The sequence below is a fragment of the Nymphalis io genome, chromosome 21 (genome assembly GCF_905147045.1).
Source record: "Nymphalis io chromosome 21, ilAglIoxx1.1, whole genome shotgun sequence".
NCBI lineage: Eukaryota > Metazoa > Arthropoda > Insecta > Lepidoptera > Nymphalidae > Nymphalis > Nymphalis io.
Window position 1 is genome coordinate 10,023,667 of NC_065908.1, and position 13,231 is coordinate 10,036,897.

At 36.5% G+C, this 13,231-nt stretch overlaps 1 protein-coding gene across 2 annotated transcripts in view; it reads right to left on the minus strand.

Annotated features, from left to right (window-relative positions):
- Positions 1–13,231, minus strand: part of LOC126776724 (neurobeachin) — a 474,955-nt gene that overhangs the window by 160,093 nt on the left and 301,631 nt on the right. For both annotated transcript variants that reach the window (XM_050499418.1, XM_050499416.1), the window contains 7 exons: positions 13,096–13,193; positions 12,682–12,880; positions 11,932–12,167; positions 11,690–11,832; positions 11,454–11,616; positions 10,759–10,891; positions 10,249–10,385 (listed from right to left, as the gene is read on the minus strand). In XM_050499418.1, the coding sequence (XP_050355375.1) occupies positions 10,249–10,385; positions 10,759–10,891; positions 11,454–11,616; positions 11,690–11,832; positions 11,932–12,167; positions 12,682–12,880; positions 13,096–13,193 (1,109 nt within the window). The remainder of the gene's footprint in view (positions 1–10,248; positions 10,386–10,758; positions 10,892–11,453; positions 11,617–11,689; positions 11,833–11,931; positions 12,168–12,681; positions 12,881–13,095; positions 13,194–13,231) is intronic.

The following is a 13,231-nucleotide window of genomic DNA, read 5'->3' on the forward strand; positions in this document are numbered from 1 at the left end:
TTTGTTAATTTCGCGTGTATGTTTTTTATTATTTAATTAATTTTAATAACCCGTCGTTATTACGTAGATACGCTCGTCCTGTCTCACAAATTAATTAATTAATTAAATCGCTACCGCTTATTAATGACACCGTATGCAATTTATTTTTGTAATTCCTTAAGATATTCGACGGTTCATGTCAGTTTATAGAAATTTACATACATATATGTACGTAAAATTACATCAATTTTATTGATATTATCGCGATTCATTATATATAATGTTAAAAGTTTTCTTTAAAAATTAAATAAAAGAAGTCATGTCAAAAAGTTTCCATGAAACAAGCAAATCTCAATTTACTTTATAATCTCTAATAACACATAAAAGTTATAAATATTTTTCTATTATATACTTTTATTCTACTAAATAATAAAAGGTCACGTCCGGTGAGACTTTATGTGCCGCTTATGTATATTACGACCTTGATCTTTTCAATAAAACAAAAGCAGGTTCATGGAAACGACTACGCAAAATGGAACTGACGTACAAAATGAAAGACATCGAACTTAAGCAAGGCGCAGTAAAAACCACTAGCGTATTATATCTAACAGGGCCAACATTTTATAGCTGTATCCAATACATATTTACTTTTATTGTCTGCACGCGGACGCGCCGCATCAACTGCCGGATTGCCGGACAATTAGCGAATTCTTTTAAAGACTTATTATGTTTAACATTTATTTAAATCATCTTAAATAAGAGATAAATTGCAATACAGTCCGTATTCGTGCAAAGGTTTGTGCGATTCGTCTAAAATAAAGTTCACATTTTATTATTTGTGTATTAATTTATCAAAAAATTATAGTAATAGAAAAACAGATAAAAACTGTTATAGCTAAATTTGCTCCCTTGAAATCAGTTTAACTTCATATTATATACAATTTTGTATACTTGAATAAATAAAATAATGTATTATTTACTAGCAATGTCAATTTCGTAAATAATAAATTTAATTTCAACTTCCAATTTGTTTCGACGCAACTTTCGGTTATTATAAAATGCGAATAAAACTTTTAAGTTCCTCAAAAAATCACCTGTTAAGCTAACGAATGTCCACTGCGGCGGCATGCGACGAATGCAACTGTTTTGTTTTTGAACTAACAAAAAACATGTCATTTTGTTGAATAACAGATGTCACATCAATTATATGACAAAATTGATGTTTTAACAATGATATTGAATATGAAGAAAATTCCGTGCTGCACGTTTAATGAAAAATAATTGTGGAATAAGCTCCAAGCAATAAAAAGGAGGGAGGCTTCAGTCATCAATGGGTAACGGGCTTTTACTTTTATTGCAATGTTATGGTTAGGTCTTTGAAGTATAGCAACACACATTTCTGCTTGACTCTTAGGTAACAATAGTTGTGTTTTTAATGAAAATTTGTTTTACAACTTTACTAGTTCTTCAAAAATAGATGTTAAATTTAGTGGTTAAATACTCTTGTAATTATTAATCAGGTAATAATATAATATCTCAGTACGTATCTTTTCACTACTGTTTTTTGATAGACATCAATCGCACACATTTATATTATGAGTGACGTACGGCCCGCCCGGGCGCCCGCGCAGCGTTTTACATATAAATTACTGTACTAATCGTGGCCGCATAGAGTTTTGAATGTGAGAAGTGGCAGAATCAGATATAGCCTTTAAATAAAATATTTTTTTTTGAATATTTTAAATTCAACCAATATTTAATTCATTAATGAGATCCAATTTTGTCTACAAATGTATTGTATTCGTCAAACAAATAATTTTAGAAATATTTCAGACACCTTGATGTTTTTTAAATATTAAAAAATAATGTTTTTTTTTCTTTTAAGCTGACTTAAAATGATTATATATATTACTTACTATATATAGTTAATCTAACGTCATTCAAGCAATAGACGATAACATTCGTTTGAAATGTAAATAAATAAAACGGTTTATGGAATAGCGAAACATTGTTGTTAACTTTAAATAAATAGACAGCTTATTATACTGTCAAAGCTTAACAGTCAAATCCCACGTAAATCACGATTTCTGCATATTGTGCTGCAACGGGAATATTAGGAATTCATAATATAGGAGAAGCGCATTTATTAACAAGGATTTGTTTAATCGCGGCCATCTATATCTTCGAAAGTCGATAGCGGTAGTCGTTTCTAATATTGAGTAATGACATCTAAAGAATGCAGGCTAACGACATGTAATAGATGACTCGAGGTACTCTCAAACAATTACGCTTACTTCGAACATTAAATAGACACACTCGTCTAATTAAGTCCAGTGATTGATTTTAACAAAACAAATACAGAAGCCGCTACTGCGATATTTCTGTTTAAGTTTCATTTAGCTCTATGCATAATATTATAAAGATCGATGACCTCTTAAAATCCTTACTGATATTATAAAATGCGAATGTCAGTTTGTTATGCTTTCACGTTTTAACCACTTAACTGATCATTATGAAATTTTGCATACTCGTTGTCAAGGGTAGGTACAGAAAAGGATTTAGGATACCTAACATCCCCCCCCCCCAAACGCAGGCAAAGCTGCGGGGCGTAACTAGTATTAATAATATGGTTTATTACATTTATTAAAAATATTTTTATGACGCATTGTGATTAAACAACAAAAGTATATAGAGCAATATTGTAATTGTTTTATAATAGAATAATATTCTGAATTTTCATACAAACAGATCAGATTCAATCAAACCAGGCTGTCATAGACCGACAGGAAGTCTTTAGCGAGTCGACAGGCGCCCACCCGTGCGCTCCCCAAGGCGAGCACGCGTTTTGCAAATTTGTTTCAAGCGAGGAAATTGGTCTTCAAACTGTACCTGCTACACTATGATCGCCTGGTAATTTCAGAGACTTGGCATATTTTATTGTACTTATCTAACGGATGTTGGCAGTTGGATAATCTCTCTTATCCGTTGTATATAAGATAGTTTTAGCTAAAATTGATACTACAATTTATAAATTCAGCTACTTGCCGTAAAATATTTATAAATATTTTTATTAGAGAGACGAACTAGCTCACGCATTTCTTACTACCGTTACTAAGCATAATGCCATAAAGTACCATAAATTGTACCTACAAAGCGACATACAACCGCTGCCTTCACATGTCTTTCACTTTAGAATTGGTACTTTTAATTCCTTTCATATTCAATAATACAGCTATATTCAAGGAATCTGCTGCTCAGTACAACACGCGTCGGAATGCCGAGCGAAACCGAACGGTTTCCCATATTACCGATATCATTTCCAGGAACCATGTATAAATTCCACTGACGCTCGAAGCATTCGTCTTGCGTCTCACGTATAAAGATGACTTTATTTTAATATTGCACGCCTGTTTTTTTATCGACTATTGTCTTTTTTTACATCACTACGTGCATCGATACTGGCGCCTAGCGCACTACTAATTCATTTTACTAATGAGTTGTGTAACCGAATATAAAAATAGAATGTATTATTGATAATTCGATTAAAAAATTTAAAGGTTTTTTTTTCTACATCGATTTTTGGATATCGTGCGGCCAGTTATACACAGATACACAAAATAATTACAAAAATTCATTACCGAGTACACAATTTCAAACTTCGAGTTAGCTACTCGTTAAAAAATATTTCTCGAAAGGAAAACTCAATAACTATCTATTGGCCGAAATTCGGTTTTGAGCGCTTGATTTTGGGATCTGCAATGTTATAAGATAATCACAAGACCGTCGAGGCATCAGAACACAGCAATACAAATTATTGCTGTTTAGCGATACGGTATCTGATCCGTGGTCAGAGTAAGCCACTTATATATTGAGTAGGGTACATCTGTGACAAGTTCACACGTAAATATTACAAATATTAGGTCATGGTGGAAAATAAATATTTTATATATAATAAAGAATGAATATTTTTTATACAAATTTTAATCAATTTTGATAAACTTATTAAAATTGGACATAAGTTTGCGTGCACTTTAAAATTCCTCGCGCGGTATAACTCGTTTTACCTATAAAATCGTAGACATAAGTAAGTAATCTTCAATAATAATATATTTGAGGCTCAATATGTTTTTAAAATGAGACAGTCACAATATTCGTTCGTTTTGCTTTTCTGTCAAAACGTTTTAGCAATTTACTTTACGAATAGCTTAAATATTATTTGTTGTACTATTCTACACCAACGAAGCTTTTATTTAAAAACGAGACATTGAAATTTCAAATGTCCTCAGTTATTCGTGTTATTCACGTGTTCATAACATCTAAGGGTTGCTGTAAATCAATTTGATAGGAGTTTGTAACCGGGGTACTGTGTCAGCCGCAACGCCCGCACGCGAGCATAGTTTTATAAGTTTTCTGAGACGATACGAAAGCTATTAATAATTTTATTATTTAAAAACACGTCACTTGCCCTAAGATTACGTAATCATTTCGTGAAAATGTAAATTTCTGAAGGTCGAATAATTATAAAAAGAGACGTAATTAAATGTTATCTACTATTTACAATAAAATGAGCGTTAATTGTAAATAAACATTCTGTTAATGCTTTCATAATATATGTTAAGTAAAAAGTCTACTGTATGAATTTCTCAAACGATAGACAATTTTAAGACTAATCACACAGCAGGAGATCTTACCGGTGTGTGTGTACAAACACAGATATACTCTTATATAGCGACGGAGAGCAAACCGACACAATCGAAGAGAGGCGTAAGTGCAACTGCTCTTAGCGTATAAACAGCTGACTTAACTCCGAGCTGCTATGTAGCCTTACTTGACATTAAAAACCCATAAACGGTTATCGGTCCGAGGGATTTCAATATGATAACGATTTGCTGTCGTAAAAGCTATCCACTAGACCAACGACTTTCCTATTTATATATTTATTCTACAGCGAAACAGCATTACTTGGTATTGTTGTGTTCCGGTTTGAAGGGTAAGTAAGCCAGTGTAATTACAGGCACAAGGGATATAACATCTTAGTTCCCAAGGTTGGTGCCGCATTGGTGATGTAAGCGATGATTAACATTTCTTACAATGCCAATGTCTATGGGTATTGGTAACCACTTACCATCAGGTGGCCCATATACTCGTCCGCCTTCCTATTCTATAAAAAAAAACATAGCATTTTGTCTTATTCGCAATGTACATTGACGTTTTAAAGGATGGTAAATATTTCTTAAGATGGTGGAGACCACTTATAACCAGGTGGCACATTTGCCAGTTTATAATATAAAACTCTGCCACGGTGAAAATAAACAAAAATATATATTCTGTGACAAATACACGGAAAGTAACATATATATGTATGACTATAAAACGAGTATTTAAAATATCAAGTCACATTTAAGATTGTTTTATGTGCGAAACGTAAAAACGGGCTCTAAACGTCGATCTCTAGAGACAAATCTACCAAACAACTTCCTCCGGTAATCAGACACACGTGAGCGACAAAACCGCGTTTCTTTCAATATTTTTTTGCTCCCTTCAATTAGGCGGCATACCACGGTTGCGCCCTCCCGTTGACGCATTACTAGACACGCATTATAAAAGATCGGTCAAAAATATCGACCATGAATATTATGTCATTTGGTGTTGTTGATGAGCGAAATTTTATTTTACTTTGGACAAGAATATGGAATAAATATTTAAAAAAATATGAGTTAAAAAATAATCCTACCGTTAGTATATAATTATGCTTGATCCTTTAAGAAACTGTTTTTTCTTTTGTCATATTGTCGTATATATTTTTATATTAAATAACAATCATGGAAATGTTTTTCTAATATGTGAAAACAATCGTTGCGACTCGATTTGACGGACTCGTACAATGAGAACAGTGCGAGCATATTTGGCGCCCCGGGGGTTTAGTCCGGATTCCTAACATGTTTGTAGATCTCCCACCGCGGTATGTAGCCCTGGTAATTAGGTTTGAATAATAAGCGCACCCGGTGACTAATTTTAACAAATATCCAGTGATTTATCGGTTAATTTTAATTTTAGATTTCTTATAAATTTTAAAATTTGAATTCTAAAAACGGAAAGTTGAATGCAAACAATAAAATGAGCGCGAAAACATTGCAGTTCGTTTCGCAATAATTTATTCGAATATTTTATAAACAAATATTACCTTTAGTATAACAGTAACGAGAAAAAATGAGAGCGAACATAGCAATATGTAAACAATGGAATATTAAAAATTGAAGCAATCAAGTTATCTCTCAACAGGGGTATAGTGCTGGGAAACAAACACTATCGATAGATCGATAAGGCAGAAGATAGAAGCTCCGCGGGAGGCGCTTATCGCGTACATCTGGCGCCTAAATTCCTGCATGCAACCTACACCGTTCGTGAATAGGAATCGCCACTGACGGACAGACGGACCAGCTAACGAGGAGACATCGTAGGATTAGTGTGGATAAGCTTGTGTTCGAAAAGTAACAAAGTTCTTTTAAAAACTATTTTTTTATAGACTAGGAAGGCGGGCGAGATGGGCCACCTGATGGAAAGTGGTCACCAACGCCCATAGACATTGGCATTGTAAGAAATGTCAACCATCGCTTACATAGCCAATGCGCCACCAACCTTGGGAACTAAGATTTTATGTCCTTGTGCCTGAAATTACACTGGCTCACTCACCCTTCAAACCGGAACACAACAATACCAAGTACTGCTGTTTTGCGGTAGAATATCTGATGAGTGGGTGGTACCTACACAGACGAGCTTGCACAAAGCGCTACCACCAGTAAAAAAAACTAATTACTAAACCAAGTCGAATAAGACCTACACTACAAACGACTAATTTACAAACTGAACCTTAAACAGCTTTATATAAGCATCACAAAAAATAATTATGCACTCCATTTAATTACGCATATACAACCACACTACATACCAACAAATATGTTGACAAATATTATTTGAAAAGAAATTGTTAATATTCATAGATCAAATATGAAAACGTATCCGTACAACTCTTCAACGTAAGCATATAAACGTTATCGCATTTCGAAATCAAACATTAAGCATAATGCAGAAACGACAGGTAGGCACCGTATGCCGTGTACGGGGGAATATAAAAACATGACGAAACATCATCCGTGACATAAGCGGATTAAAACGAACTTAAATAGAAAGTGTTACAGTTTAAATTTGTTTGACGTGTTAACGTAATAAATCTTAAGCTACGATGACACGTGTCAGCTATTCCGGGAGCTGTCAGAGTGACGTAATGTGTTTATTTATGACGGGCGGCCGGCGTCATCGATGACATGGGAAAGTCCCGGACGAACAACACTGATCTATGATAGGCTGTCCGCCCAAGACCTTATGAACATACAGCATTACACTTTTTTTTCTATACGATCTTTATATTTTCGACTATAAAATAGTAAGTATAATAAATGTCGCATTTATTTAACCGACTTGATTTATAATATTTGAAATTATATAAATATTATATCAAAGTATAGTTTTTAGTAATATATAATGTCAATCGATTCGTCTATTTAATTAAAATAAACGTCGTCGAAGGCAATCTATTATCAAACAACTCACGCGACGAACGTTTATGTAAACGAGCGAGTTTATAATGTAAATTGGAAAATGAGAAAAAACATCACAATTCGAAATGGTCGTAACTCGAACAGAGAACTATTATTAATTTATATGCATTTAAATAATGGCATACGGTCGTATAAATCAATTATTTTTTTATGAAGGTAAATAGCCTGAATTCCACTGGCTCCATCTCTCTCCGACACCCATAGCGGACACGGTTAATTAAAACCGTGTATTAGCATAAACAAATAAAATGCCCCATTACGAATTCAATTTACAATCTCTAAAGTCATTTGAATTAGTCGCAGTAAATAATATCTCGGAAACAGTTGGTATAATAACGTTGTGGTCTGAGCCAAGAGATCCGGCGTGTCGACGCGTCCCGTCCTCTCGGACGCCTCTCGACTCATTTAATTTGATTTAGAGATAGATACGATATCATAAACGACAAATTTCAACGAACATATCGGAGTACACTTTTTGTGTTTTTTTTAATTTCAAGATGATTTTTTGAGAATAAATATATTATCAGATAAGTTTATCAGATAAAATTATAATTATGTATGTTTTAAAATTCCACCTTTTTATACATAATGTAATAATTATTGATAGTCGCAAATAAGGATTGTGTATTTAGATAATACAAATATTGCCCTCGGGCTCCGGTCATTCTAATCGTAGCACAAACGTCATATCACCGCAGCGAATCCTTTAGACAATCGTACCAAGTCATTAACGTCTTATAACTTTAATATAAAATATTTATCACATATAAAACTTTTTTTTTAGTATTAACAACTCTTTTCAATTTAATATTCACTGTAGGTAAATAAATCCGCAAAAAGAAAAGAACAACATAGTATATCGAGTTCATTAAAATTTTATTTTTGTCCAAAAACAAGACTGATGTTAAACGTGTATTTTCCGTGTAACAGGTCTTGTGTTACAGTTCTAGGAACAATCACGCGTGATACATGCGCGCACGCATTACGAATCCCCCCTCCGTACCCGCACGGCGGGGCGCTATTGTCCCGCTGTCCCGCACTGAAGGCTCGAGCCACACACCGCTGGGAACTAGGCATGCGAACGCTGGCCATAAGAGTTGTCGGTATGAAAGAATATATCCAAACATTTTATTTATTGTATTTATTTTTTATAAATAAAAAAAAACGTAACAAATACTAAGCCGCTAAAGAAAACTTGTGACTTAACGAAATCCGGAAAGATTATAATGAGAAAAAAGTTAAATTTTAATTTTAAAAAGTTTTTACCACAGACAGCTTTAATGAATGTTTCTGTAAACATAAATTTAAGAACGGTTGCATTCAATTCATGATATCAAGCCAATTATAAACTTTACTGCTTCGATAAAAAGGAATAATCTAGATAGGTAAGTAATTTATCGATAATAATAACATCACTAGCGTGGCGCCTCGTGGGCCAGTGCGCCGCAGGGATGCATTGTTCGTACAGTTAAAACTGACTCATATTGGGTTACCCGCCTATATTACACGCGTATACAGACTATCGATATCTTACTTTGATTTTTTTTATAAACAATCCTAAATCACATCGCTTTTAATCGATTATGACCTCTATATGCGTTCGAATAAACACAATAATGCAATGAACACTTTTATTAGTATTATATCATTTCGCCCGCCGCGAGAACGACATAATTTTCATTTTACTACTCCTTGAACAAACACGAACCTTTAATAAATATTCGAACAAAGATCTAACGTCGCCCCTTATTTGAAAACGCTTTTGTCATACGTCCGTCTCTGTTTTTATATGTATTTTTTATATAAATCGTCTCGAACAAAAATTTTATTTATATAGCAATAAAAATAATATTTATTATGCGACTCTGTGTTAATGTGTTGTAAAATTAATGTTCCTAACATAATATTTAGTACGTGAATTGTTTTTATCCGCGTATTTTAGGTATCGTGTTATTTCGGTTATTAATTCGGTTTGGGGTAGATTAAGGTATGTTTAACAACTTTTAAGAAAAATTTCAAGAAATTTATTTTATAATAAATTTTTATATATTTTTATGGTTAACGATTTCATTATAAAGATAAATCCGGTTACATTATACGAATACAACTTTATTAAACAATATTTATTTTTATTATTATATTTGACGCAGGTTTATTGCAGATATAATAATAATTATTGCAAAAATAAATGTCTGTTTGTTTGAGTCTACTATTAAACATCAACCTATCTTGTTCAAGTTCTCCGATTAATAACGGTATGGCATATTCACTAATTACTGTTAAAAAACTAAAAAAAAAACATTTATTACAGTTCAATTGTTTTGAATTGAACCGATCTCTTGGCAATGAAATAAAGTCCTAATAGAAATACACTTGTAAAAAATAGCGTACACATGGCTGAAGTAAAACGAGAGGAACTTTTTATTTTGATATTGAACAAAGTTACGTTGCACTCAAATTTTACCTTGAAATTTAACTTTGAAATTCGAATGTTTATAGTTTTTAATTTCATTCTTTTAGTGAGACGGTAAAGATATTTTTTAAAAAAATTGCGGTATCTCAACTTGTCTTAGATACACGAGCGATCTTATTGTATCATCTTAAGACACGATTATATTTTTTTATAATATAGTATGTATCGGCATGGTACCTCAGGGTCGACTTTCTTGTACTCGGGGTCATCCTCGTCCACCTCGAAATACAGCTCGGTGGAGGTGAGAGACACCACGCCCGGCGCCACCAGCCCCGGCGCCACCAGCCGCGCCTTCGTGCTGATGTTCACGGGACCTGCAGAACACGGTACTCCGGTAATATGAAATAAAAACGGGAGCTCCCGAACCCTCCGGGACTAGCTCTCGAGGGAAACTTAACTAAAAAATATAGACAAAACGCCTACTGGTATTAACTTTCAATCACTTTAAGACCAAACTTTGCGCTGAAAAATAAACAGGCGTTTAAGTGAATATTTTGTATTAAAATAATAATTTTATATTTTTAAATATTTTGGTGTTTACACAATTATTCCTTAATATTCAGTGATATATTATTTCTACGTCTATATGTATTTTATGACGACACATGAGAGGAGACCGATCCAGGTAAGTTTAGAGTTTAGATTTAATTTGAAGTCGTCGCGTACGTCGGATACAAGGACGCGTACCGGCCAGGTCCTGCTCGGCGTCGCGCTCGTCCAGCAGCAGCTCGGCGTCGTCCAGCAGCTCGGCCGCGGCCGGCGCCGCCAGCTGCGCGCCGCCCGCCGCCTGCGCGATGCGCGCGTGCAGCTCCTCCGTCGCCTGCACCGCGTTACGTTACTACGACACCCGCGTCGCTTTGCGCCTCCGAGAGGTGAATAGCCAAACAAGATATTACGGCTCCTCCGCTCGTAATGACCGCCCGAAGAAGAATCAACAAGAGAAGTTCAGAGGGAGGAATTCATTATTTTTGCCGTGGTCATGTATTAATTACAGTTTTCCTATTTTATTGTTTCAAGAGGTATAAGTAAAAATTACTACCTTATGTTTGGTGGTTAGTAATTGACATCTTATTATTTGAACCTTCCAAATTTGATTGCTCAGGACAGAATTAGAAGATTGAGAGCGAATTTAATGACAATAATGGATTCTGATCGTTCATGGTGAATAATATCAAAAGCCTCACATGAATCATAAGCTATGCATTTGGACATTCTGCACCTTCTCTCAAACTCCAAATACATTCGTAATTCAAAAGTCTTGGCTACACGGAAAGCGGACCTAGAAGCTCCTATTTGAGACATATAATGCGCCGCCGTCGACCTCACTATGCAGGAAGCTTAGAAGTACGACGTTTTATTTCGGGAGGTCGCGGCGCGCCCACCTGCAGGATGGCGTCGGTGGGCGGCGGCGGCGGCGCGTGCGAGGCGCGCGCGGCGTGGCGGCGCCCGCGCGCGTCGGGCACGAGGCGGCGCCGGCGCCGCGCGTCGTCCTCCCACGAGTCCAGCTTCCAGAAGCCGCCGTCGATGGACTCCCCGTCGCTCACCCTGCAACACGGGCGGGCGTGAGTGCGGGCGGCGGGCGGCGGGCGGCGGGGGCGGCGGGGGCGGCGGTACCGACCCGGCGCGCGCGGCGGCGGCGTGCTGCAGCTTGTCCAGCAGGCGCGCGGCGGCGGCGTGGTCGCGGCGGCGCGCGGCGGCGATGAGGCGCTCGCACGTGCGCTCCTCCTCCGAGCGCTCCTGGCTCGTGCTCGCGCACACGCACTGCGGCGGACAGAGGTGCGGCGTGAGATAGGGGCCCGGCGACTTACGGAACACTTCGAGTTGATGACTCGAGTTCTCCTCGACCTCGGATCGGTTTACCTCGAAGTCGGCGTGCTTTAGGACGTCGTCGGCCCTCATCCGGTTCAGGATGAATTCGGCCTCGTTGGCGACCCTGACGATGTGGTCCCTCATCGCGTGCGACAGCAGCCTGCCCTCGTTGATGAGTTCGATGAAGGCGAGGCCCGCGTGCTTCTGGAGAGAGTTCTGCCACTCTTGGGAGCAGAGGAGCATCACTAGTTCCACTACGGATGTACTCGATTTGAAGGTTTGGAGACCTGGAGTGTGCGAGTGAATGACATTACTTTTATTAAACTACAATATATTTAAAACTTTTTAAAAATTAAGTTACTGGTGGTAGGGCTTCGTTCAAGCTCGTCTGGGTAGGTACCGCCCTCTCATCAGATAGCCTGCCGCAAAACAGCAGTACTTAGTGCAGTACTGGAAGGGTGAGTGAGCCAGTGTAATAACAGGCCCACGGGACATAACATCTTAGTTTCCAAGGCTGGTGGCGCATTTGCATTGTAAGCGATGGTTAGCATTTGTTCCAATGCCATAGGCGTTTGGTGACCACTTACCATCAGATGGTCCATATGCTCGTCCGTCTACCTACATACTATAAAAAAAATATAAAAAAACTAAAACTGATTTCAGATAAACTTATATAATTCACCTTTACTTAGAATTAAACCTAAAAATATATAAAGTCAATTTTGATTTTGAGTAAAAATGTAAGTCATCCAAAATAAATATTTTATAATTCTAGCATGCACAGAACATATATATATTTACCCTCCATTAATAATTCTTGGCCATGACTACCGACTAGCGTCTTGGACAGGAAGGGTGCAAAGTCTAGCATGATTTCTCTCAGAAGAGGACAAACTGGACCCAGAGCGGTCTCCAGCTTGTGTGTCAGGGACGCTTCTCGTGACACTCCGTCGGCTGACATTGAAGCGTTAATCGTGAGACCTGCTAAGGCTTCGTTATCCTGAAAATATGAAAATATTTGCTTATAAAAAATGAAGGAGTCGCTCATCAAACACTACTCGAATATTATTCTAATCCAAAGTATTAGCAAGTTGGCCTAAATTTTTTATTCAGTAAAAAATTAATATATTCATTATTAGTCATAACTGTTAAAGGATTCAATAAAATTATCTGTAAAAGTAATATTTTGTTTCGTAAATAATGAGAAATACTTACGGGATGTAGATGCCGTTGGGCGGTTTGCAGAGTTCGAGTGAGACGCTGTGTAATGTGATGATGATCAGAGTTCCTCATGTGAATTTGTTTGTCTATATCTGGAACAGATAATTATTATATGATACTCAAATAAATA